Genomic DNA, 27,879 nt, shown 5'->3' on the forward strand with positions numbered 1-27,879 from the left:
GTTTATATACCCCTGTCTGGACAACGTATCCCCCAGGATACAGACATTCAATGCCTGTTTATCAAAGTTGTGTTAATGGTATTCATTATTTTTCAACAAGAATACATAAAATTATCCTTAAAGAGCAATCATTTCAAAAACAAATCCCCCCATAATGTAATTAACAAGAAAAACCAAAACACTTTACTTATGCCTAGTGTCTCTGTCCACGTAGTTGGCCATTTTGGAGTTTGACATAAAAGTATCAATTTAGTTTTGAATGCTGCCATAAAGTCACATGACCTGGGTAGCTACTTGACCCATCCCCCCTTAAGACTTTCTCATGATATTAAGTTCAGATACTTAATGCCCCTCCCCCCCACAGCCTGCCAAATGTCTGTATCCCCCAGGATACAGAAACTGTTAAAGGGTTAAATAGAACTGATATATGAGAGGAAAAGTGATCAAGCAAATGGTGAATAGTGAGGATATTGTTTGCAGCATCAAAGCAGAAATAGATATGTAAGAATCGAAGTGAGCAGAGATACAGATATTCACACAGCCATGCAGCTGAGACTCACACTGTCTCCCGTGGTCAGCGCTGTGATTTATCCACTCTTTAATTGGATGCTGTGTGCTGCTGTGAACTTTGCAGTTGATTAAAGCGGCTGTCTCCTCCGTGGCGCTCCACAGTTTTGGACGGTGACCCCTCCTCTGGCCGGGGCCCGCAGGTTCACTGACCCCCACTGGCGTCCGTTGTGCAGCAGCAACCTCCATCACTAACCTCACTAGCCGGCTAATGAGCCTCCGCCGGCCACTGTGACTGGAAGCACATGGACAAGTGGAGAAGCTATTTATCAAAGTGACTGAAGTGTAACCGCACAGTTATGATGCTGAAGAGCTGCACGAGTGCCGTCTGCCACATGATGCTTCATATATCTGGACTAATATTAGACTCACACTACACACACTCAATAAGAGCAGACAGTGATCGCAGCACTGGGAAACACAACACATCAATGTTTATTAATTGTGACTGAGACAAACACTATTAACCCAACATGAATATCATATTAGAAGAGGTTAGTTTTACACACAGTGATGCTGCTCTGGGTTATATACAGTAAAAGCTTTATCAGTATTTTTATTCTCCTGTCTGCAGGCTACAGCCTTTCACTAAGAAAAATTCTGGTTATTGATTGAAATAGAGATCACCAGAGGTTATCTGGATTTAATTATTTAAAGGTGTAAATGTGAATGGAATAGAAAGATATTTCATTTTTCAAATAAAATATATTATAAGTTCTTACCAAGAATTTTACAATTTGTATTGCAGGTCAGTTTTATTTGTGTAGTGCCAATTTATATAAATATTATCTGGAGGCAATTTACAGAGTCTGGGATGAGATCAGTCAATTTTCATTAATAGCATTTACAAATGGGCTGAAAATACATTAAGGGGATTTCTTTAGATTTGCCCGCGCCCTCAGCTCATGCCTCCTCACCTCACTCAATAACAGTGTATTCACTTTGCCTGTGTAACAGCCTTTAAATACACCCCTGTATGTGAATTGGGGTTCACCCAGCTGTGAGTTGAATAATCCTCTTTTTGTAGGCTTTGCCCATATCTTACTGCTGCGTTAATACAGACCAGAGCAGCTGCAGGCTGCGAGGCACTTGTAGTGGAGCAGCAGAGTTTTTTTTTTTTAAAGTCTGCTCAGCATAAATATGTCGTGGTGTTTGTCACTTTGAGCTGTGTGAGTTAATGTCTGTGGAGCTGTTCAGCACGTTGACCCTGTAGTGAACCCTGGGACAGGAAATCACCATCTACCGTGGACTATTTTATGGTGCTGCAATAAATACACAAAGTCAAATGAGACATTAAGCATGTGGAAATAAACATTTGCGCCCGCAAATGCTGCCTTTTTGAATTACATGCAACATTGCATGCAAACTCCCCATCTTTATTTCCATAATTCCAATAATTCCTTCAGTAAACAATAATTTTAGAGATTGGGATGCTCTTTTTTGAATCAGTACTAATGGCTCTAAATCTGTATTGGCATTACCAGTGACTCAGTCATAAGTTCTGCCAACTCCAAAATAAGCGCAGCAGCCAACGCGATGCTATTTGCACCTGTAAGCTGCTTTTAGCTCTTTGTTTGGGTTATCCAGTCTCTACTTATACTATACTGTTGCCTCCCACATACCTCTCATTAACACCCTCAGCTGATCCACTGATCCATAGGCAGCGTATCCAGCTAACGTACCACACACTAGGTGACGCAATTTTAAGACTAAATGAGATCCAAAAAATCCAGCGCAGATATTTGTGAGGTTGTCCAGGGACATTCAGTGAGATTCTAATTTTGACTTCTGAACCTGTGTTAATTTAAGTAGTCAATTGTTTGCCTGCATATTGGACAAAAATAGCTCTTGGCAAACGCTTTTGTTTCTATAAGGTTGCAGTCAGGTCAGTAAGACTATAAGACTCTACAGCTACACTCACTGCTCTGTAGAGCTGTACACAGTGCTGCTTTGGGATGATTGGTAGATGATACATGGTCACAAATAGGCTTTTTATACCTGATGGTGGCGCTAGATGAAATATCAAGTGATCATATCAATTAAATTCTGGCTAATATCTACAGTGTGTATGCTTTTGTATATTTCATGGGGACCCCAGGAAGATTAGCTGAATGCTACAGCATCCGTAATAAAATAAATTAAAAAATCATCCTGATCATCATCCTACGAAATGTTCTGCCGAAATATTAAAGCGTCATAATATACAAATCTTAAACTTTTCAATTAAATTTCACCCAGATACAACAAACGGAGACTACTGAGAAAAGAAAAACCTCTGCTCTGTGGAATCACCTTCACTTATCAAAGTATCAATGTTTTGATTGCATTATGAGCTAAAGACTGAGATTGCTGCCCTGCCTATATCTTACTAGTGAGAAAATAATCCCTGCTATGATTAATTAGCTATTACAGCACTTTCACATCCAGGCTGTGGAGGTCAGACAGAGGTGGTATGTTGATTATGTATTTTTTTCATGATAATGTGTCTTAACCAGTTTCAGTCTGTTGTTTAGGGACTGAATCACTTCCACACTCAGCATTTCTTTAGCCAGATAAAAAAACACATGGGTAAGTGGTACAAATAAAATACAATACAAAATGTGTATGCTGGACTTTGTAATCCACATACTTCAGGCCAACAAATAGATCATTAAAGGGATAGTTCAGTTTGAGACTGAGAAACTGAGAAAACACTGACGCATCGTGCATCGGACGTTTAATCAGCGTATTTTCACTGCCTACGCCCATATCAAAATAATACACCATTTCAATTTACAATATCACTCCGCCTATCAGCTGTTTGGATGATAGGCGGATAATCGTCCCCCATTCACAGCCACTTAATGCCTCGGTGCAACAAGATACGCCAGTGTTTCTCAGCAGAGAGCTTTCTACTGCAGATATTATACTTGGTGGCCATTTGTACCTCATATAACCCCACTTCAAAAAAACTGAACCATCCCTTTAAATTAGCTGCATTTACAGTTTGGACCTTTATAGCCACAGTATAAGAGAAGGAGAAGAAGAGCATCTATAGCTACTTGAACCTGTGATCACGTCCCTCCCTGTCTCGGCCCTCACTCCACCAGTTATATGCTTCACCTCTGACCTATAGGAATCTATCTTGGGGATGAAGTAATAGGAAGTTTCTTCTCTGGGGTATTTTTTCTACCTCCATCACTCTCTGTAGAAATATAGCCTGATGGCCGCCTGCCCTCAATTTCTCCCACCCATCCTTCCATCTCCACTACGCCCAATACAAAAAGAGAAATTAAGTATAGATGGGGGAATCATATTTTGTGATGGATGATCTCCACCAAAATGTGGTCATTACCACAAAGGCAATTGCTATTTTGATGCATAGATACCCTTATTGGACTGCCTGGGAATTTAAATGAGATCTGAATTTTTCATGTACCTCTAAATGGCCGGCGCTGTTAATGTCTAGATTTCGATGTGTGAGCTTTGAGGGAGCCCGAGCACAGTGACAAGAATACCTCAGCAGAGCGTAATTTCCAGCGGGTCCCTCTGTCATAGTCACACGAATAATTCAGTTTCAGGAGACTTGATTCATTAGGGTCTTTTTTGTGAGCAGTTGTTGTGATAGTAATTAATCAGGGACGTATTTTGATTATCGTCGTGTGAAGGAACACAATCAGTTTTGGCTCTTGTTTTGGTTCATCAGTCTTGAAATTAAATAAAATGTTGTTGGCTACATGTGTAAACCCCATTCACTTCCTTAATCACTCATTCAGACTCATGCTGTAGTCGTTTACCCCCCCACCCCCACCCCCAACGACAGAGCATTTATTTATATTCTGCTATATTTGCTTTCTTCCTCTGAAGTCGGTTTCAACATGTTACTGTGGTGATGAATCAATTTGCCTTATTATTTTTTTTTTACTTTTATGTACAAGAACGTTTTCCTTCAGACCGCTAATTACCCTCAGTTTTGCAGACAGATTGCCTGGCAACGACGACAAATTATTTGGAAATGAGCAGCGAGCATAAGACCGCTGGGTATTCCTAATATCTCATCCCATGCTCAACATTGTTGTTTTGTGCCCTCTAACAATATATGGGTCGTCCAAATAAGCCACACAGTTGTGCTTTTTCTCTCCCGCAAGGTGTTTCATTCATCAGCTGGCAATGTAATTAAAGTATTCTCTGAGATTCCTTGGGAGCAAAAGCTGGAGGCCACATCTCTCTCCACAAGGCTGCATTCTTGGTCCTGCTATTTCATGCACCAGGTTTTTTTTTTTTTCAATATATCTGGTAATGGTGCTTGAAATGTTTTCTCTTCTAGCCTTTAGAATTATATTTGCTCCAAAATTGTGTTTTGAAAGTTTTCAGGCAACCAAAATAGCATTTGCTGGTAAAAATTCAGTTAAGTATTCATTCTGGACAATCCCACACCTCACCATTCACTATTATGTACAAACTCTATATCCAATGCAGAGAGGTCGAACAGGATGGATAAGGAGGTGAGGATGATGATGGTAGTAACATACATTGTATATGACAGGAATATGTAGGAAGCCAGTGTCGGCATCCTGTCACATACCTGCAATCGCAACATCTGTCTTTTCCCCAGTCTTACCCCAGTGTTGACCCTGAAGATGTGGGCCTCCTCGAAGCAAACAAACTGTCACCTGTCCTGGCCGCTGTTTTGTTTCTGTCCACACATTGAAGGTGGCATGAAGAGAGCCAGCTGTTACTGAAAGGGGCGAACATTTAAAAAAAAAAGTATGAGGGTAAGATCTCACACTTTGAAAACAGCCCTTCCTCAGAGGTATTCCTGCTGTGGCAGTAATGGTGCGAATGAAACAAGTTGGAGAGAAACATGTCACACCGTACCCACTCTTATCTCCCAACCTGTTCAATCACTGCATGAAGCAGCTGTGAATGTTGGATTGACAGTTTCTGGCAAAACTCGAAAACTGTCAGACAACCCCCCCCCCCCCAGTTCCCATGTTGGTAAAGGTTTTGCGATGGCGCTTCCACATGCTGTTCAACTATCTGGCAAACACCAGATACTGACACTTAGGCTTTTGTCCACACCAGCCCGGGTATTTTTGCAACCGTGAACATGTGTCCTCAGTTTTACTGTTCTGTCCACAAGCAACCGTGCTTTTACAACTGTAACGGAGGTCCGCGGGTATAGTCACAGTCACGAGGTACCAGTAAGGAGAAGTGACAGCGTGTGGCGGTTAGCGGTACTGAAGTTAAACTCACTCACCCATAAAAGACGTGCTAACCCGCTTGCCAAGTGGCCATTGGCCTCTTGGCGAAATGGTTAGCATTGTCGCCGGCGGTGCGGGAGACCCGGGTTCGATTCTTTCCATTGTTTACGTCAGAGCTAAGCGCGTGCTGATGTAAATAGTGCCCGTCCGTAGCGGTTGTTAGCTAGAATTAACGTTAGCTTGTTAGCTAAAATGGACGTGACAAAGTTTTGTTGTTTATTGGCTGTCGGCTGTATTTGGTTGTCATATCCAGTTCCTCAACCTAATTCAACAAAGGAGGCGCCTGGACGAGCAACGAAGGAGACTGCTCCTCTTGCTAGCGACCGCAACAACTGCAACTTTCTCAAGAAGACAGCAGCGATGCGCCACCTATTGCTGAGACATAGCATTACACGTACATTGCATCACTTGGTAGCGGATTTTCCGGTTGCGTGTGTACGGAATATTTCTATTACACCACTCGTGTGGATGCGGAATTTTATCTAAAAAACTGGTGTGGACAAGGCCTTAAAAATGACTTAGTGTATTTTGGCATGACCATAATCTTTCCTGAAACGTAACCAAATCTTGTTTTCAACGTTTTTTACCATGGAACATAAAAACACCAAACTGTACGATACTGACGATCTTGTTTGGAGAACAAATCCACAATCCAAATTCACGAAGCCTCCAATCAAGACTCAGCTCCTGTAAACCCGTTACTCCTCTAGCTGTGTATTTTTTCATTTTCTACATAAACACCTTGGTTACGACTGCATTGCAGCTTAAATTGACCTTCCTAGTCCTTGAAGTGTTTTTGACAGGACCTTTCTCACCAGGCTCAGCCTCGTTCAGTGTCACCCTTACACATCCAGGTTAACACGGCACATCAGACCCCCGGGGTGTGAACCTGTGAAGCAGCAAGCAGTGAAATGTGAAGTTTCTGTTGTGGCTTCCCCTCGAGTTGACCCATCACCTCTGCCTGTGGTTTGAGCTCTCCTGGGGACCAGCATACCTCCACAAACAGGACGGGAAAGAAGAAAAAAAAACAAAACCCACACACACACACAGTCAGTGACACAGTGATGAAGAGTGGATTGAAGCGAGGCAACCAGAGAGAGAAAGACAACTGAAAGCCAAAGACAGACTGGGAGAAAGAGACTGAGATAAGTGCGCCTTTGAAGAAAACATCAGCAGGCTTCATGGCACTCAGGCAAACCTTTCTCCTCCCTCCTCGGCGAGGACCCATCTCAGCAGATGAAAGCAGGAGCCTCTTTGAGGTGGGGCCCTGGCATTATCCCTGCATCCTGCATCAAGTAATTGAAAGACCTGAGAGTGTGGTAAGGGGCTCGAAGAAACCCCCCCCTCTACACACACACACTTTCTTTGAGCTGGGCTGAGTCATCCTTGCAAAGGTTTGGACTTGCACACGATGAGAAGAAGGGCTGTGTGCACCCTCCTGGGTTTTTACGAGACGTTTGGGTGAGCTATGAGTAAGCTAAGAAGAAAAACAACAAGGAGAGGAAGTAGAGAGATGCGTAGTTTATTTTATCTTAGGGGACCGAAAGAAGTTGAAAGTGAGATCAATAATTTTGGGGGAGCTGGCCCTGCTGTTAAAAAAAATGTATTATACAGTTTATTGAGAATAAAAACGTCAGAACATTCAGCACTGAACGCCTGCTGAGTTTTTATGTGATGGAGCTTTATTTATAGAAAGAATATAATACATGGGTTATGGTGGGCTTATATGGTATTAAATGGTATTATTAAATAATCCTAATTCTGAAACTGGCCTCCAAAACCGCTGCATTATCCAATCAAATGAAGCAGAGAGGACGTGTTTGCCTATACAGATGCACAGGACAGCACCGTTCCACTTTGTTTGGACGCTGTGGTGGGTTGTAAGTAGGAAAAAGGAGAATAATAGAGAGTAATGTGTATGTGCTGCAGTGGTGATAGAATATGGGGCTGTAGTGAACGCGCTCCAGTGGATCAGAGTAATCTCAGCCAAATCGGTGTCAATGCACTGTGTCTGCACGATATCTAATCCTCCACAGCCTGACATTTAATACGTTGTACAGCAAATGTATCATCGGAATTTAGCACAGATCGAAATGTCGGGCGATCTACAGTACACCCTCTGATGTAGTCGGTGTTCGCCTTGATGACATTTACCTTTACCTCCTCATTGAGATAAGCACATGCATGTAAGTGTGTGAAGTAGCGAATGAATGAATGAATGAAAGGCCGTGTTGCCTCACGAGGAGAGGTCATGTTGGAGATGTTTTCTTGAAGCAGAGGTTTTATTTCTCTAATCCAGTTCCCTCACACCTGCAGCGTGTCTCCTAAAGGTCTCGTCCTCCTGTTCCTCAGTCTTTCCCCTCTTCCTCCCTCCCTCCCTCCCTCCCTCCCCCTGCTTTTCCAGTGCACGGTTTCTCATTATCAGCCAGACTCCTCCCTCTCTTTGACTGCTGGTGTTTCTCCTCCCTCCCTCCCTCCCTCCCTCCCTCTTGTGTGTGTGTGGAGAGCTCGGTAGTGAGCGTTAATCCCGGATTGCGCTGCCCTGCCGTCTGCATCCCGTTGTTGCTGGGAGAGCATGGCACGGCTCCAGGACCCCTGTGCTCACACGGGAGAGGAGTGAGCGAATGACAGAGAGACACCAGAGAGAGAGACAGAGAGAGAGAGAGAAGAGAGGGAGAGAACAGAGAGAGGTGCAGTTGAGCTGTTTCACCACTGTCACAGCTACTTGAGCGCCGCGCTGCACTGTTATTGAGTTTCAGTCACACACTCTCTCACACATAAACAGGACAGGAGAGAGAAAGAGAGAGAGAGAGAGAGAGAGAGAGGGAAAAGGGAAAAGGAAGGATGACGGCCGGTTTGTCGCAGCTGTGGGCGCAAGTGTGAATGAAGAAAGAGGAAAACCTTGGTCACGTCCCGGGTCCATCATCACAGCAAAACCCTCTCCCTGCTCGCCGTGGTCTCTTCCTCACAGCTCGCACTTGAGAGGGATTAAACTTTTTTTTTTTTTATTTATCTCTTGTTGACACGTCCGAGAGTCTCTGACATGGAGTCTCCCACCAAAGAGATCGAGGAGTTTGAAAGCACGGCCCTGAAGTATCTCCAGCCGGAACAGATTGAAAAGATTTGGCTCAGGCTCCGAGGACTGTGAGTATATCCACTTTTACTCTTCTCAACAAGTGTCTGTGTGAAGCAGGGATGTGTGTGTGTGTGTGTGTGTGTGTGTGTCTGTATGTGTATGTGTGTGAGTGTGACACCCTCTTACATGCTTCGACAAGGACTTCAATATGTTTGTGTGTATAAAAGTGACATGTGATGTATCGCAGATCAATTCTGACACAAACGTGCAGGAAGGACTCGAGAGCTTGGGTGTCATAAGACGAGTCTGGTTTCGTTCATCTCACACTCGTGTTGTTTACAGTGTGTGTCACCTGCAGCGTGTGTGTGTCTGTGTCTGTGTGTGTGTGTGTGTGTGGAGATGGTGTAGCTGCTCAAACCAAACACAACAGCTCCTTTGAACTGTTTTGAATGGTTTGTTGACTTTACTGCAGGGTGAGGAAAGAAAAGGAAACATCAGAACTGAATTAGTGAGCAAAGAGCGCCGGTCACACAAAATATCATTATTTAACCCTTTTAGCTACTTTTTCTTTTTTTCTGCATGTTGGTGCTGTTTTTTTTCAACAAACACCTGTTGTCAATGTAAGATTTTGATTCAAAGACATCACCTTTGGACTCAAATGATTGAATATCTGTGTTTTTGTGTGAGCCAGAAATGTCTTTTTTGCACCCGTACTGTATTTTCCTCCTAAACCTCACATTCCTCCTCATTCCTTCACTTCTTTTTCTAACTACCCACCCAATACATGATATAATATACACAATAATATTACTTCCTCCACATCCACCAACCAATCAACACCTCTACGACCTTTCGCCCTGAGAGAAAAGCCCCATGCAGTTTATATGGAGCTTCAAGTGGGAAATTTCTCTCATCCATTTTCAGTTCTCATCATTCTTACTCAGCAGGGGGAGGAGACGGCGGTGTTGCTAGGAGGGTTGTGTTTAGAAGAATAAAAAAAAAATCTTTAACGTTACAGCTGGAGGTCTGAATGAAATCCAGTCTCCCTCTCTGCACCACAGACGACGACTGAGTGAATGAAGCATGCACGATTTTAAAGAGTTCATCTATCAGCCCTCCTCCTCTCCTCTCCTCTCCTCTCCTCTCCTCTCCTCTCCTCTCCTCTCCTCTTTTCTCCTCTCCTCTCCTCTCCTCTCCTCTCCTCTCCTCCCATCATTCTCATTTATCTTTGTTTTGGTATTTCTCTTGTTCAATGATTAGTCATTGTTTCCGTTTCAGGAGGCCGACCTGTGGTTTTTCCCCTCCACCTTCATCATCTGCCACGTTCACTTCCCTCAGGGCGGCTTCATTGTCTTTTCCATTTGGTCACTGACACAAATTTCCCCCATCGTAGCAATTTTTTATTTTGGATATTTGATGGAGAGAGATTCAGATGAATGTAAGGGGAGGGGGGGACTTTTTGTTTTGCTTTTTTTTTTTTTTGTCTTCATTGTTTTTTCATCCTGGCCTGGCTGCAGTCCGCTGGCTGCTCTGAGGCTCCTGTTGCGTGTCAGAGATCACATTAGCCTTTAATCTCACAAAGAGCCTCTGTCTGAATAGAGGCAGCTCCAACTGACAGGCAGGCAGCCCCCACAGATGTTGAGGCGTCACCCAACGTACGTTGTGTGTTTAAGAGGGAGGAATCGAATGCAGTGCGTCTATATGAGTGTGTGTATGTGTGTGTGATGGGGGAAAGGTTGACTGTGCTTGTGCTGATGTGTATAATATAGATTGGATGTGTGTTTGAGAGTGTGTGCGGCAGCTTGGTGACATTTACTGTATGTGCTGCCAGCTTATCCTCGGAGATTTGTTTGGCAGATGTATGATTTGTGTGTGTGTGTGTGTGTGTGTGTGTGTGTGTGTGCGCTGGATGGCTATCGCAGCACTCTCTCTGGCACAGCGTATACTCCACAGAGTACACCAATCATCCATTGGATAGGCGGGGAGAGCATTTACTTTGGACTGTTTTCCCTCCGTCAACCTTCAGTGACGCAGCCCGCGGCCCGGTGACGGCCACAGATCAAGGAGTGAACAGCGCGTTGTGTTTTATTACTTCCCTCTGACAAATGGCCCCTTTATGTTTTTGCATCAGTGAATGGATTCCAATGGATTTCCATTAATAAATTAGATCACTGCGACGGACCCGACCTCTGCGTCACCCACTGATTAATGGAAATCAATGAATTATTTAATCACTTGATCAACAGTTCATCACAGAGAGCTCCCTTAAGGGCAACTTAGATTTGGTCCAAGGAGGATCAAGGTGGCCGGCTGACCGCCTGATGACTCTATCTGATGATCTGAGTGAAATATAAGAAGATTACCCCAAAAACACTGGTAGAAACTCTTTAAATGGTCAAGTTCTTGCGTAAAAATCCAAATATTTCATGGCCTCGGCTTCTCAAGAGTGAAGATTTGCTGCTGCTTCTTGGTGACTGAAGACTCTTCTCTGCAGCTTTACAAACTCAACAGGCACTTGATTAGGATAGGGAATAATCAGCGGATTAATCCATAATGGAGTTACACATTAAATAGTCAAGAATCAGATTCACAAAACAAACCGGCAGTAAAAATCTGTTCACAAGGAATAAAAAGTCTGCATTTATCTGTATTTACTTCTGTTCTCAGTGCAGGACTTTTACTTGTAATGGAGTATATGGTGACAGTTTACCTTCCTCCACCTCTGTCCAAGAAATATAAGCCGGCCAATAAAAAAACAGCCTTAAATTTTCAATTTACTTATGGTCACATTTCCCTCGATATTTTCTCTGTGACCTTTACGCTCGCAATAATTCCTGGAATTTCCATGACCCCCTCCAGCCCACATCCTCATTATACCGAGGACATTGCATTAAAGCCTTCCAATTAGAAGAGGCTCTGTGCTGTTGATAGGCACGTACACACAACCACACACACACACACACACACACACACGTGGATGTAAAGCGAGCTTGATGCGACGGGGAAGGGGCAGAAGGTGGGATAAAGGATAGAAGAGGAGGTGAGGAAACTAGGGAACATCAATACTTTCTCTCTGACCTTCTTGTTACTTTATCAAATCATTTCCTTTTTTCATTTAGTGTGTTTTTCTCTATTTGTCTGTCTCTCTCGCTCCTTCCATTAAAACTACTCTTCTATTTTGTCCTTCACATTCCCAGCGCTCTCTTAAGGCAACCACCCGACTGTGATACTTAATGTCTTTTTAATTTTAATTGCTGGATGGACTCCGAATGATCGATTTAATCTTTTTTCTTCCTGCTAATCTTGGGGGGAGCCCTCTACATTTCTTTACAGAGACTAACTTCCTTAGCTTGCAGTTTTTTTTTACGCTGAGCTCCAGGAAAGATTGATACACAGAAACGATTGGGAAACAAATCAAGCTAAGTGCTGTGAATTGCGCCTGACTAGAATTTAAATCCACGTCCGTAGTCCAGTGGCAGCGGGTCCGTCCCTCCCTCCACTTGGCTACTATGAGTGCCTGAAGTGTGTGTGTGTGTGTGTGTGTGTGTGTGTGTGTGTGTATGTGCGTGCGTGTGTATGAATGTAGCTTTTAGAGCGATGCTGTTAACTCTTCATGGAGGTGTGGGTGTGCTTTAGGCCAAATGTTAGAGTATCTGATAGTAGGTGTGTTTTAACTGTGACTGTGTAGGTCTCCAGTATGTGTGTGTGTGTGCAGTAGTGAAGTAGGTGGGATGTCACGGGGTGGAGTGGTGTGTGCATGCGTGTGTGTGTGTGTGTGTGTGTGTGTATCCTTGTGTTTTTGCATATCATTACGCCTCTCTTAAATCCCTAATCTGCATAAGTGATTGTTAGCATTTGCATTCCTTTTTAAATTTGCCATGCGTGTGTGCACACAACTCGATAATATGACTGCTGAGAAGTAAAAGCAAACAAACAGTGCAATCAAAAAGACCTTTTCTTATTTACATGTAATTACTATAAATCCTCACATTTGATCCAGCCAGCACTCACCTGTTTGCTTTTTATTTGTTTGTGGTTTTTTGACATAATGTGTGTTCCTGTTGGAGCTCATGCAGGAACAGCTTTGTACTCATCCTTAAACTCTCTTGCCGTTGTGAGTTGGATTCACCAAAGCTCTCTGAAATCACTCATTTCAACCCAGTGAGTGCCACCTGTGCATGTGAGGGCAGGTGTGTTAGTGAGATCTGATCGTTTTCATCGTTGACACCGCCTCGTAATTGTTTCATATTTGTGAGCAGGTTTTGTCTGTGACATTGTTTAACCGAGAATAAAAAGAAGAATTTCACACCTCGCTGTCAGACATCAGTAGTTACAAACGCTACTTAAATATACCAGTGTCAGCCGCTGAACAGGGGGCTCCCTAAACAATTAGGAAATATCAAGCTGCCACTGTGACAGAAATAAAGACGAGATGAGAGGCAGCCATGGAGACGTGGCTGAGATACCACAGAGATTTCAGACTGGTCTGTAGTGTTGATCTAGTCTTTACTTGGCCCATTGATTAGTGTAAAAACAAGTTTAATCCTGCTTCAGAAAAATAAAGATATCTAAAGACTTTTACTGTATTACCTCCAGGCAAACCCAGGTCCAAGACCAATGACACCTTGGTAACACTGGCCCTGGTCCTAAGAAGTAGCACCTCACAACAACAAAACAAGAAATCTTATTCATGACTTTGTTGACATTGTTGAGAGAGATAAAATTAAAAAAAAAAGATACAGTCCAGAATTTAACTGTTCTGTGCAACAGATTAATTTAGATGTCTGTCTGAAGTCAGATTGTTTATTCAGTCAGATTCAGTCGGATTGTGTCTCTGTGAAACCAGCTCCAGCTGATGTTTCACTGATCCCAGACATAGACCCTGAGGCAGCTGTTGGGGTGAAGGGACTTTCTGTTTCTCAGATTGAGAATCCATGAATATCACTTTAGCATAAAGTTTACTTTAGCCATCTTATTTCAGAATCAAACTTCATCTCCAGATGAGCTGAGACTAAAAGCAGACATTACATGTAGATGATTATGAAACAGGTGAGAGAGCAAAAGTAAGACTTTGGTGAGTTCAACCAATTCTTTTACAAGAGTGAAATGATTTGTGCGAGTGGTTCTTGCATGAGACCCAACGTCTTTTCTTTATTAACTTCCATGATAGCAAGAGAAACTGCTTAATCGATGCCTCACCATCCTTCTGTCTCTTTTCTCTGCCAGGCGAAAGTACAAGAAGACGTCCCAGAGGTAAGACTTGCTGCTGGGACCCTGGATCTCCTCCTTCTCCCTGTCTCTCATTCATCCCCATCTCCTCCTCCTCCTCCTCCTCCTCCTCCTCCTCTTCCTCCTCTTCCTTTTCTTCTTCTTCTTCTTCCTCCTCCATCCTCTCTGTATCACTGGACGTCACGGACCTTCTCCCACCTCTGTGCTATCTTCCCTTATCATTCATTCATTGTGTCTTGCCTTGGGAAGGAACCCTTTGTAACTGTGTCATGAAAGTGCCGTTTGAATAAAAGTTGTTTTTGTTGCTCTGATTATTATCATTATTCTCCACCTCCATTCTCTGAAGGTCTCAAATCTCAGTCAAACAAGTGAAACACCAGTGTCACACCATGCATTCACAAAGATCCCTCTGCCTGTCTCGCCTCGATTCAAGTGTCAGCTCATCGTCATTACCAGATAACTGGCACTCTAATGGATAGAAATTATGGTGACAGATGTTGGGGACTCGTAGACATCAGAGGACTTGAAAGCCGAACAAACAACCCGAGTGCCACGCGTGTTATCTTTGTCATTATGAAACTTTCATTTGTTTAGTTGTGTTGGAGATGCTCTGGGGAAATCAGGCTCTCCATTAACTGGGACTTGAGTGCATTTATTTACGAGGGTGAAAGCAGGGATTAATTAATGCCACTGGATGAATGGATAACGTAGATTAAAGTATCATTTGTTAGAGATGTTTCTGTATTGATCTGAGGCATGCTGTCAGTGTCCTTCATTATTCATCTCGGCTTCCCCTGTGATCATTTTCTCCTGATGCACAGGACACGTCGTATTGCTTTTAGCACCCAAGAGACTGTACAAATAAGATGTTAAAACAGACCTGAAAATGACAAAAACAACTTTTATTTTGTTTTCCAGTGTGTTGCGTATGAACCCATTTTGAGATCAAAGTGGGAAAATCTCAAATCGCCTCCCCAGCGATTTCGTGTAGACGCCCAAAACAGATCTTTTGTGAAGCGGTGATGTCGTACCCTCCACTGGCACAGTTTGTTGAGCAGGCGCCCCATAAGTAGAGGCTACAGTCCTTGCTGCAGTTGGCCCTGGTTCGAATCCCGCATTCGGCGCCCCTTTACTGCACGTCATTCCCCCTCACTCTAACTCCCCATTTCCTGTCTCTCTCAACTATACTATGCAATAAAGGCATAAAAAGCCCAAACATATACTTAAAAAAAGAGAGAGAAACAAATCCAATAGTTACATTTCCTGGTAATTAGTCACTTTTATAGTTACTATTAGGGGAAAGTAAGGAGTAACTATAGCTAATTACTTTTTAAAAATTACATGCCCAACACTGATCATAGGTAATCTACACCTGACAAATAACATAAACTGTGTGAATCAGTGTCTGTTGGTAGCTGTCTAATTAAAAATGAAGGATTTGGTCTTTTATAGATACAGTAGAGGCTAATAACTTATTCTCAGAGTTTGGGACGATGAAATAAAGCCTAACTAATTACTGCCCAAGAATTCTACGTATATGCTGTACAACGTTTTAGGCTTTTTAACAATGGTAACATTAGCTTTTTAAAGTAACCATTGCACTTTATGAATGATTACATCAGAGTGTCATACCCAGTTGATGCTTAGATGACGTGGGCTAATGAGACACTGCTTTTATTACAGTTCTGCACATACAGAGGTTCAAACAAACACAGAAAGCAGCAAGCAAACCTGCGGTGAGCAGCTCCATCTATGTGTGTCAAACAAACCACACTGATGTTGGCTAATCTTTTAACAAAAACAAAGTCCAGTGCTGTAGTCTGCATTCATCTGTTGCTTATAGCACAGGTTGTCTGGTAGACATTTTCAAGCTCAACTCCAAAAGGGACCGCAGGATAAAAAAAAAAGCCTTTAATTTTCAACCTCGTTGAGCTCACAGATGAGTAGAAAAAGTGTCACCACACAGGTGACACTTTTTTCCTGTGAGCTAATGGAAACTCCCAGTTTCCGCCGCTGAGGGCAAAACACCAAAACCAAGAATGTGTTCGTCTGTGTCTCAGCTCTTTCCTCAGCCCCGGGCCCAGTAAGAGCTACTGCTGCTGCTGCTGCTGCTGCTGCTGCTGACATAAAACGAGTTAACAATATATATTTTCACCTTTTTAAGAATTCTAAGAAATAAAGAGCTGGAGGCCGTTGTTTTTGATCAACTGTTGCTCACAATACAGTCAACAAGTATGTTTTTGTTTGATTACTTTCATTCAGATTGAGTTGGTAGTGAGTATTTCCAGTGGGACAGTGTATGTGGGATTGTTATATGTTCATGGTAATGATGGAAGATATCACACAGTGTGGCTCATGCTCATCCATGTGTTTTAGTAGTTTTTTAATATGAAAGTAAAGCTCTATGGCACAGATGAATAAACTACTGTCGTCAGATTGTGGCTATAGGGTTATACTTGTTTTGTTAGATATTTGACAATAAGGAAAATGTAGATTATCACAAGCTTGATTCTTTGAAATCGACAGAAAACGCAAAGTCCAACATTTCTTTCTTTTATTATTTCAAAAATAAGAACATAACATGTTGACGGAAATACCACTAAAGACAGTTTATGTGGAAATAATCACTACTCCACAAGTGAAGCAGAAAACAAGAACAGGTCTGTGAAGCCGCTCTAATTTTGCTTCATGGCATTTTCCTGTGAACGGTGGGATTGCTGCACAGTTCGAGTAATTGAACAAAACTCTCCTCATGCTACTTATTGGCACAGTGTGTGGTCGTTTGCAGTGTGGCATAGGCCTAGCTGTTGGAAACTCTCTTCTCCCTCTCTCTCTCTCTCTTCCTCTCCTTCTCTCTCTCTCCGCTGGGTGGGTGAGTTCCTGTGTGGAGGAGCCCGGTGATTGACAGCTCCATATGTGTCTTTGTAATTACGGCCGGGCTAATTGGCAGAGAGGAACGCTGGGACATTGTCATTACTGACACACCAGGACAACCCCTCATGCACGCAGATGGAGGGAGAGATAGCCCCTCTCCCCTGGGGGGTGGGGGGTGGGGGGGAGGAGAGAGGACTGTTAAACGAGGAGAAAGTGAAGCTGCGAAAGAATAAGAAAAGGTTTTCTTGTCCTGCCCCGTGTTTGTGTTTGTTATGTAGCCTATAGGTTTGGTGCTTGTAGTAGGAAAACAACAGTTTTGCCTGTTTCTATTATGATTTGCTCTTTCAACAAATGACAGTTTTAAGCCCCGCCCCTCCTGTGGTTACTGTTGCTATGCCCGTCAGCTTTCCATCCTGGCACAGCAGTGAACAGTGAACCACAATAACGGCAGATTTACCACTCGAAACATGTCTTAATTTTCTAAAAACCATTATCTCAGATGTAGAGAGAACAACAGGTTTCTCATTTCTACCCTGTGGTTGCAGCAGCAGCGTTGGTGGCGGAAATAACAACTGGTGTAGCTGTAGCGAGCTAGCTAGGTACGCTATACTATAGGTGGATGCTGTGGTCCTTGCTGGTTGATGAAGTGTTTTCCGCCATGTTTATTGTTTATTGTCTATCCCAGCCACAGCACAGCAGCTGTTGACGCTGTTTACATGCTCATAAATGTGACTTATTTTTACACTGCAGGGTTATCCTCCATGATATTTGGCTCTGAGCGCTGCAAAAAAAGGTGTCGTTGACCTTCACTCAATGTTGTGGCGGCACACGAAGCATCGTATAGCTGCTATTATACTCCACTAACACACTGAACATGCTACTGTAGGCTACACCTCCTGTGAAGACTGGCACGTTTTTTGGGAAATTGTACAGTAATAGTCAGGGCCGTTGTATAGGGGAGAAAGGTGATGATAATTCTAGGGGCCCAGTGCCCAGAAGGGCCCACAAAAAACCCCACTAGTCTAATATTTGTATGACTGAATTATTCTGCATAAGACCCTGACTAATAATAGTAATGCTGCATTAGCATCAAAACAAAGTAGGCTAAATAAAAAATTATAATACATACGTAGTCTAAGAAAAAACGTGGAAAAGTCAGGGGCCCACTTTAGTATTTTTTCAGGGGCCCCAGAATTCCTAGCAACGGCCCTGGTAATAGTCTGGTAATGTGAAGTCTGGCTGGGATTTCTACTGTCAGATGATGTTTTTCGTGAATGATCGATTCAAAAAGGTTTGCGCCTTTGACAAATCTGCTTAATTTCCAACTTCTTAATGTTCCTTAGAGCATTTTGCCAAGAAACAAAGAAAGAAAAAACACCACTTTCTCTTCTATTTATGAAAAAGGCATTGATTACCCAAGAAAGACCACTTGAACATTATATTGCCAACAAAGCAACAAGTAGGTGTCTTGTGTATCTCTTTGTATTCCCAGTCGTGAAAGACTGAAACAGGCTTTTACTTAAGCCTGTAAATATGCTACAGTGGTCACTCCTTGTAGCCCAGCTTTTAAAAGCTTTAAGTGTTTTGCCATCTGATCCAGGCAAGGATCCAGCCTTAAATGGCCTTATGTAGGCTGCACATTGCCAACACTGTTCAATGTGTGTGTGTGTGTGTGTGTGTGGGAGAGAGAGAGTTTTTGTGTCTTGCTTCGCTCTCCCAGGACTGGCTGAATGTGTTTGTTCAGATCATGGAAGCATTGCAGGGATGATGGTGGTTCAGTCTCCTCCACTTTGCTCCGATCATCAAACACTGAGTGCTTGTTTGTAATTATGTGGAAGTACAAGACGTTTTGGGAATTTGGGGATTTAGGGGCAGTGCCTGTGTTTGTATGTGGATGATTTAGGCTTTGATTCGCCCTCATCTGTGACGTCGCTCCAGAAGTCCTATGAATGTGGCTGTACAGTAGGAGGAACCTCAACAGGTCTGAACCAGAGCCACAGAAAACACTTTACTGTTGCCAAAGGAGGTTCGACCAGCTTTTAAACCCAAGTAGTTTCTTATTTTTTTTCCGTCTGCCATGTAAATATTCAAAGGGTGTGTTGTTTTTTGTGAGTTTTTAGTGTCAAGCACATTGTGTTTGTCTATACTTGTGTCTTGTCAGATTTTATGTAGTAATTCTGAAGGGTTCACATACTTTAAAGGGTAGGTGTATGTGGTGCAACGGGACAGTGATTTCACATTTCCATAAGAATACCAACAGACTGAAGAGTGAATGAAGAAAAGCAGCACATTTACCAAGAGGGGAAAGAAAGAGCAGGAGCAGTGGAGAGGAGGACAGATATCGTCAGGCTTAGTGTCACGAGGGAAAATTGAGCTCTTTGGTTAATGTCGGTAATCAGGGGACAAATCTTCCAGGCTGCCTTTCAAGAACAGTCCATCAGATGCCATTACCCTGAGCCTCTCTGTCTCTTTTTCCCTGTAGTTCAGCACCATTCGTCAGCCGCTGCAAGTTTTGGGGAAACTTACCGGAGGTGAAACAAACACAATCATATCTTTTAAAACGAATAATTCTCTCTTGAGCATCAATTACAGTGGTAATAAAGATAATGATGAGCTCAGATAAAGACGATATTGCACTGTTAATCAGTTCAAAATAAAAAATTAGAGGAGCATATTGTTCATTTTTGTAATTATGATTCTTTATTTTCATGCTGAGCCAAACATTTGATCTGTTTCCTATGTGACAACAAGTCAGTAGCCGGGTGTCCACTCAAATGTCACTAAATTTCAAAAGAGAAAATGTAAATCAACAAGCATTTCCATCCATTGATTAATATAAGAAGAAGGTTTATTGAAAGCAAAGCAGCAGTTTTCCACATCGATGCAGAAGAAGAAGGCAGGAGATGAGGAAGGTAAAAGTGTGAAAATCAAACTTCAACCAGTCAGAAACCACCGTCACTCCACACAAAGTCGTTTTTCTTTTTCCCTGTTTGTAGCTATTTTTCATCTCTTCAGTGGAGTAGAAGCTTCTTTGCCTCACATACACATACGTGATTTATTCACCAAGCCTGTTTCCATTGCACTGGGTCGTAATTTGGTTTCATCGATGCACCAACTTTTGTGCCTCAGTCAAGCACAGAAAACTTTTGAGGTTGTTATTTTTTTCACTCAGGCCTTTTTTTTTAAATATGCAAAACAAAATGATGCACTTTACTTTTTGTCTGAGTAAATAATTAAAGTTCTTGCATGGATGAAAAACCCTTACTAATAGACAATTATTACCACTGATGAGTTCACCAAAAATACATACGGAAATGTGCGATAATTCCCAAAAGGTAATTATGAATAGAAACATTTAGCTCATTCATGTGGTGTGGCTGCAGCAGATCGTGATGTGACACCTACCTGGTCTCTTGTACAGAACCAAACTGAGTTACTGCATTGGCTTAGGTGTTTTAAATAGATAACAATTGAAGGAACGGATGCGTCTGTTGTTCTTCATTCCAGTCTGTTGGAGTTCAGACTGACACACGGCCGTGCAGCTCAACGGCCTCAATTTCAGCCATTAATGACTCACTTTCCTCTGTAATTGTTTTCTAGTTGAGGTGATGAGTTGCGGCTGGTTTTTGTTTGCTTCCCTGTGTGTATCAGTTTATCAGTCTGTGTTTTCTGTGGAGTGCAGCCAAAAGCAGCGGAGAAGTTATGTTTTTTTTGAGGCTTCATTATTGTAAAGTGACTACACGCAGGCTTTTCTCGAGGGGAAATGTGATTTTTATGGCTGTTTTCTCGCTGTGGTTTTAGACAGTCGTGCCCGCTCTTGCTGTTTCTGTTTCACTTCCGTCCCCCCCCCACCATCCCCAATCCCCTCCTCTCCTCCTCTCCTACTACCTGATGATTAGAGGGGTAATTGCCCAGCTCAAACGAATCTCCAAGCTCGGGCTAATTACATTCTTCTCAACCGATCTCAACCCCCCTCCGACTCCTCTTTCTCCACTCTCCCTCCACATCAGGTGGGTTATAGGCTTCTTTTCTTTTCCTGCAGGTAGCCGCCTCAGTTAGCGTGATTCACACACCGTGCTGCAGTCTTTTAAAACCGTGCAGGTGCTGAGGGACACGTTTCACTTTGTGCATCAGTACACGCACACACAAAGTAAAAAAAACACACTCTCAGATGTACACCACCATGCAACAACAACAACATGCATGTGCTGTATAGACAAACATCTTGCTTTAGATTGATTTTTCCATTCAGGCCAAACAGTGGCTGCACACAATGAGGCAAATCACTTTGAAATTGATTTTTTTTTTTTTCTTTCTTGGCTGATCGTAAAAAGTGACATCAGAGGAGGGTTACTGTATGCACGAGTATTCATTCTTCAGCAAAAGGCTTCTACGCTGATTATTTTTCTCCCTCTTTGCCCACCTCCATTATAGAGCTAAGTGTATTGCTCATCTGAAGATTGATTACAAAGCCTAAATGATAGGCTTTTATACTAAGTTGAGGCTACGGCAGAGATGAGAGCATAAACGTCACAGGTCTGCCTTGATGCCAGCGCAGCGCAGCTCGTGAGGCTTCCCCCCCCTCTTCCTGCTGCCTACTACAGCCCATAATATTCCAGATTTATGGACCAGATTGTCTCCTTAATCTGGTTGTTTATATCCAGCCTGCCTCCCAACCCCACCCTCATTCGCCCCGCTCCATCCCACCTCCGCCGGCTCCCAGGTGGATGTCTTCATCTCATCAGAGCAGGAATGTGTAACTATTTGTGCTTTTCACATTTGGCCCCGGTGTGTGTTCGCTTCTCCTTTGAGTGTTTTGTATGCTGGGTGAGTGCTCATGTGTGATGCCCTGCAGCCATCTGTGTGTGTGTGTGTGTGTATGTATATGTGTGTATGTTTTTTTTTCTTTCTCTTCAGCTATCTATCACCTCACCTCATTCGTCTCTAGCTAACCCAGTCATTTCAGCTCTACCGGGAGCCGCAGACTTCACATACAGAGTATTCACATAGTTCCTGTGGCCCACAGCCTCTGTCATCACCAATGTGAAAGACCATGTCTCGAAAAATGGGATTTTGCCCCTGAAGAAGTAGATGGATAAAGGCAGGAAAAGTACACCAGATTCATGCAGGAAACAGCTTTATATGCGCTGAGCTTTCCAGTGCTGTGGAAGTATTGGCTGCAGCTGTGACTGACCTTGCATAACCACGACATGGAAAAAGTTAGATAAAACTCTGGGGCAGAGCTTCCTCATCCAAACATTATATATATATATATAAAAAAAAGTGTTAGGGGGTTAAAAACATAACTGAATTTTCAGTTTCTCAAACAGACACATCCTGATGCAATATATCGCAGCCAGGACGGGATGAGAAGTCTCACTTTGATATGAATCACAGACTGGAATCATTATGGGGAAATATTTGTTCTGGTGGCTAGCAGGCACAAAAATCCATCCAGCCCTGTATTGCCAGATGAACCTAATACTTTGCCCTCCGACTGCTCGGGGACAGGAAGTGTGGGGAGCGCTGTAATAAAACTGAATCAACAAAAGTATTATTTGCCGTAGGGTTAATATATTGGTTTGCTTCATTTTCCACATTATATCGATGCTTTTATCGTTAGTTGTTGCTTCTCTGCTGTTTTATTCACTGGCGTATTCCTGCACATAAATCACATCAGTAAATTAAAACTGAACTTTTTTTTTTTTTTTTTTAAAGCTTTCAGCCTTTATTGGATGGTAGCCAAGTAGATAATGGCTTGATTAGTGATGTGGTGCTTTGCTGCTTGCTGTTATGTAAACAGTGGACAGTGAAGGATTTGGCTGTTTAAAGCGAAACATGTTGTTGTTTGTCACTTGGTAGAAAGCTCCTTTGTCAAATATGGAAAGATTAATACATACTTTAGCTGTGTGGCTCTGTTTGTGTGTGTGTTTGAAAGTGTTCATCATAACTACCGTACTTTTGTTTGGTGTGTGTATGAGTGTGGATGTGTGATAATGCATGAATTGTGTGAGCATGTGAATAAACCTGCCAGTGTTTGCTTTGATGTTAATCTAAGAGGAATGCTGGGAGTCACAGCGGTGACGCAGTTGGGTCTCTGTTTTCTGTCACCAGGTTTTTAACGCTCTTTTGGACACGTTGGGACTAAACATCCTCCCCAGATAATAAACTGTCAGCGCAGCGGTTCGCTGTTTCTGACACATGTGGACTGCATGGTTTGTGTTAGTAATTATATCAGTCATTCATAGTCTGCACTTCCTCAGTGACATTTCATTTAAGTCCTGGTGCATGAGCTACTGTGGTAACTCAAGTTAACGCAGCAGGTTTTAGTTTTCTGTCAGTTCAGTTCATCTTCATTTATAGAAGAAAGAAAGCAGATGCATTGTGAGGTGATGCTGATTTGAGGTTGGAAGTAATGGAAGTAATAAAATACAATTTGCAAACTTTGCATTATACTATTAATAAAGAGACCAACCTAGCTACAGTCTCTGCTTCAGCACAACGATTTAACTGTCAATTACTACTAAAACTCTTAATTTTAACCCCCACTATTTGCATGTATAAACAGATAACACCTGTTCTGACCTTGGAAACAGTTATTTGACTAAAAAAAAAGAAAGAAAAGAAAAGATGCTGTTGTTCAGCAACATTGCATGGATGAAATTTGTTGACATACAAAAGTCACCAGTTGTGGGGGAAGTGGAAAAGATCCTGTTACTGATACAAATGACAAATACAATATCCCTACATTACAGTGTGTTATTCACTAGAGGGCTGTCACAAAGTTACATTTTCATGAAAAGCTAAAAGAGTCCAGATAAGAACATTATAGTGATATCTTCAATATTGTGTTTTTTGTTCGAGGAGTTGGTCTCAGTAGAAGTGTAGTGAGAAGCAGAGAAAATATATGACTTTACAGAAGTGTGCAAATAGAACATGTAATGGGAAGTTAAAAGGCAGCCAGATGAAATGTAGTAACACTGCATCAATATTTCATTTTTTAGATATTATGGTTATTATCGTTATCGCACAAACAGGTGGGTTATATTGCAACACTCCTATTGTAAACAATTACTCCCTGTTTGTTTATTATTATAGTGCTTTTAAATGCGAAATAGATACATAATAGATAAAACAAATGTGTAACCTTTAAAGAAGTAGTCAGATAATATTGCTATACACACACATACACACACACTGTGGGGCCAATATAATCCACACTTATTACTTTATGTTGTACATGTGTAACCCCCTCTGCAACTCCACAGATACTGAAACATGCAGAGTAAGTGGGAATAGCTGGTAGGGGGGGTTACACAATACCATGTTGAATTAATTGAGAGGCCTAAAGAAAAATGTTTTAAATCATTTAATGTGAGATCTTTATCTTCCACATGAGTGATGTACATAGACGGAACAAAAAAAGCAAAAAAACAAGAAAAACAAGGCGGTTGTGTCTAACTGAGACCTCCTCCCCCAGTCCAACAGTCTGAAGTAAACAAGTGGCCTTCAGGGTAGCATCAAAGACATGAAGATGGAGAGCAGTCTGACTAATCCTCTCATCTCCACACGACTGTTTGTTCCTGCTGAACGTAATGAAGCATAAATGGAAATGCTGCTTTTGGTAACCCTGGTGTTTGATGGAGACAGTTGGCGTTTCATCAAGATGGCCTGAGGGGAGGTTTCCTTTTTTTGTTTTTTTTTTAGTTTAATGACTATTTTCTTTTCTTCTCCACTGTTGTTCTTCAGAGAAATGAAAACATTTTGAAAAGGAACACGACAGCATGAGCCCATAGCCTACACCAGCTTTATGATCCTACGCCAGGATACCAGCACACACTCCCTACAAACTTCTGGTGTAAAACGCTGTTTACATTTACTTAAAAATACCACTAATCAAACACCACTGAAGGATCACCACACTTGTGTAATCTTATATCTTATTTCATCAATTCACAACGCACACCTTTGCAGGTTGTATGATTTTTAATCTGGACTGAACTCCTCAAGTAACCAAAGAGCCTCTATTGGTTCTTGTTGTTTTAATTTTTGACACCATTTGTCTCCTATACATCTCGAAAATCATTCAATAACAGTGCAAACCAGAGTGTTGTCATATACAGACGCACCTGAAGGAACCACAGAGGTTTGTTGGCAATTGAGCCGTTCAGTATTTTGGGTCAAATCAACATGGAAAAGACAAATCAATGTCATCAACATAAACAAGTATTTTCCAGAGACTCCTCTCCTGTGAGTAAGTGAGCCCATACACCTACCATCATGCCTTTTGAAAAGAATATTAGCTAAGAAGCTAGGACTACTGAGAATTTATTCCACTCCAAACAACAAGTTAATTATCTTGTAACTTAAGTATAGGAGCAGCAAAGTTTAGCTATAAACTAAGTAGGGCTGGGACGATATGCTTTTCTCCCGATTCGATTCTTCTGCGATTTTTTGGATGGCGATTCGATTTAAATTGCGATTCTACGATATTGCCGATTCTCTCGATTTTTAGTCTGCATTTTTAACATTTATCTGCACAGTGCACACAAATACTGTAGGAGCCTATAAATTAACATACTCCATTATAAAGTGAACTTAAACCATTTTCAAAGCCTGTACTCTCTGTATGTAAAAGAGGCTAACAAATACACATTGCACAATATTTAAAAAAAATTCAAAAAAAGAAAAAAAAAAAAATTTAAAAATCGATTTTTGAAAAAAAAATCGATTTAAAAATCATCAAAAAAGATATTGCGATATCTATGTGAATCGATTTTTTCTCCCACCCCTAAAACTAAGCCAAGGTTTGCTATCACTCACTGTTGCCTCCCAGTAACAACGTCTTATCTGTTTACTACCTCTAAGCTGCATGAATACATGCATTAATGCAACAATAGGCTTCAGAGTTTGCATTATATGAACCATTGTTACATGTCTTCAGTGAAGCCAGGAAGCTACAGTGACTCGGTATCGGAAAGTGATGCGACAGTAGCTAGTTAGCATGCTAACTTCAGCATGAGGAAATAAATAAGAAATAGACTAAAGTAGTAGAAAAAACAACGAGGTTTCTTTCCGCTTCCGCAGACAACTCTTGGAAAGTACTGTAGGACTTTGATGCTGAACTAAAAATGTATCTTCTCGACTGTTAATGCTAATGTTGACTACTGTAGGTCGTCTGTGCTGCAGCTTATTATGGTCCATAGTTACATTTCCTCGTTAGGCCACATCTAACGGTCAAAGTATTCATGACAAGAGCAGAGGGAGAAGTGCAATGGTTCAGTATGAAGAGCAACAAAGTCCACATTAGGAGCAGGTTGGGGTACATAAATCAGTTGTCTCTAATAGCACTGTGGTCAGTTTTTGTCAGGAATGGTTTTCGTGTGGTGCTCATTTTGTGCAGCTGCTGCTGTTACTGTTGTTTATTCGCCTCAGTTAAAGGTTTTCTTTCCATCACCCAAACAAAGTGAGTGGAGAGAGACTACCTCTAAAGAACAGGCCTGACTTCGCAGCACAATTTACCCACAGCTGCACAAGAGCACGACTTTTTCAAAGCTGTAGCCAAAGTACTTCAGTCAAAGTGCAGCACCCGTTTAGCTGTGGATGTCTCCCAGTGTGATGGTTCGCTGATGGAGGACTCTACAGGGAATATACAGCGCACACTCTGATGCACATGTGATTGATAGCTGTGTATGAGAAACGAAATCATCTGAAAAGAAAGTAGTCTCACTCCCACTCCGTGTCCACGCTGATGAGTTTATTTAAAGACGTGGCGCCTTTTTCAGTCAAAGAGATACAAGTTGCATCGTCAGGCCGTGATTTAGTGGGTGAAGCGGTTTCAGCAGAGCTCAGGGAACAGAAACAGAGGAAAACTGAGGCCGCAACAGCGTCTGTGTGAGAATGTTACAGTGCTAAGCAGACTCCTGAAAGCACATAAGCTATCAGTGCTTAGACAGTGTCTCATTAAGAGAGGAGAAATCTGTTATTTTAGCGAGAATGAGGAATAGAGGACTCATTTAGGGCGTGCTTCAATTGAGAAAATAGAAAAAAGTGGAGGGTTGAAAAATAAAAAGCAGCAAAATGATAAATGGGAGGAGAAAAATGAATCAATGTTTAATTTTTTTTTTTTTTTTTACAATCCATCTAAATTATTTAACTACTCTATTAATTATTTACGTATTAATTTGTACTCTCCTTCCACATTACAAGCTTGGGCGAGAAGATTGAAAACTTATCGTCAATAAGTGAGCGTACTCAGGGTTTACAGTCATTTTATAGCCTCTCTTGGCTGTTGGTTACAGACATATACGCTGGTATAAAGTATGACTAACAAATCCTTAACTCTGTGAACTCTGTAGGAAGACTCAGGATGCTCACATACATTTGTTATGATTTACCAGGGACAGTGTAATGGGTGCTGAAACACTGAAATATGAGAGGCTCGTAAAAATGGACTGAATAATGGTTCTTTGGGAATAAAGGCTGCGGTTGCAAGGTCTTTTCTCTATGTGTGTGTGTGTGTGTGTGTGTGCCATGCTTGTGTGAAGTGGCCCATTGCCAAATAAAGTGCACTCTGACGTCCTTGTTTGTCCAGGGGTTGAAGGACAGACCAGTGATGACCTCACTCACCACAGTGCACCACTTTTCAGCCTTTATTGATCTATCTGTGTGTTTGTGTGTGTGTGTTTGTGTGTGTGTGAGAGACAAGGACAAGGACAGAGACAACTCACACACACAAACACACCTTCCTCTTTGTATTTCAGAATGAACTTGAATCATCTCCCCGTGTGTGTGTGTGAGTCTGTTTTTTAATAACAACATCGTGAGGTTAAGAGGATAGGACATTGTTTTGGGATACACCTTTTGTTTCTGTGTTGTTACACCTGCTCC

General features: G+C 42.0%; 1 protein-coding gene across 11 annotated transcripts in view; it reads left to right on the plus strand.

Annotated features, from left to right (window-relative positions):
- Positions 1 to 27,879, plus strand: part of pde1cb (phosphodiesterase 1C, calmodulin-dependent b) — a 101,531-nt gene that overhangs the window by 25,575 nt on the left and 48,077 nt on the right. For 3 of the 11 annotated variants that reach the window (XM_085805470.1, XM_085805472.1, XM_085805475.1), the window contains exon 4: positions 14,113 to 14,139. The exons of 4 other annotated variants lie outside the window; for them this stretch is intronic. In XM_085805470.1, coding sequence (XP_085661596.1) covers positions 14,113 to 14,139 — 27 coding nt within the window. Of the gene's footprint in view, positions 1 to 8,312; positions 8,955 to 14,112; positions 14,140 to 27,879 lie in introns of those variants that run through there. 4 more of the 11 variants (XM_085805479.1, XM_085805478.1, XM_085805481.1 and 1 more) reach the window with 4 other exon arrangements.

Source organism: Trachurus japonicus, chromosome 17 (genome assembly GCF_045865225.1).
Source record: "Trachurus japonicus isolate A0001 chromosome 17, Traja_1.0".
Lineage (NCBI taxonomy): Eukaryota > Metazoa > Chordata > Actinopteri > Carangiformes > Carangidae > Trachurus > Trachurus japonicus.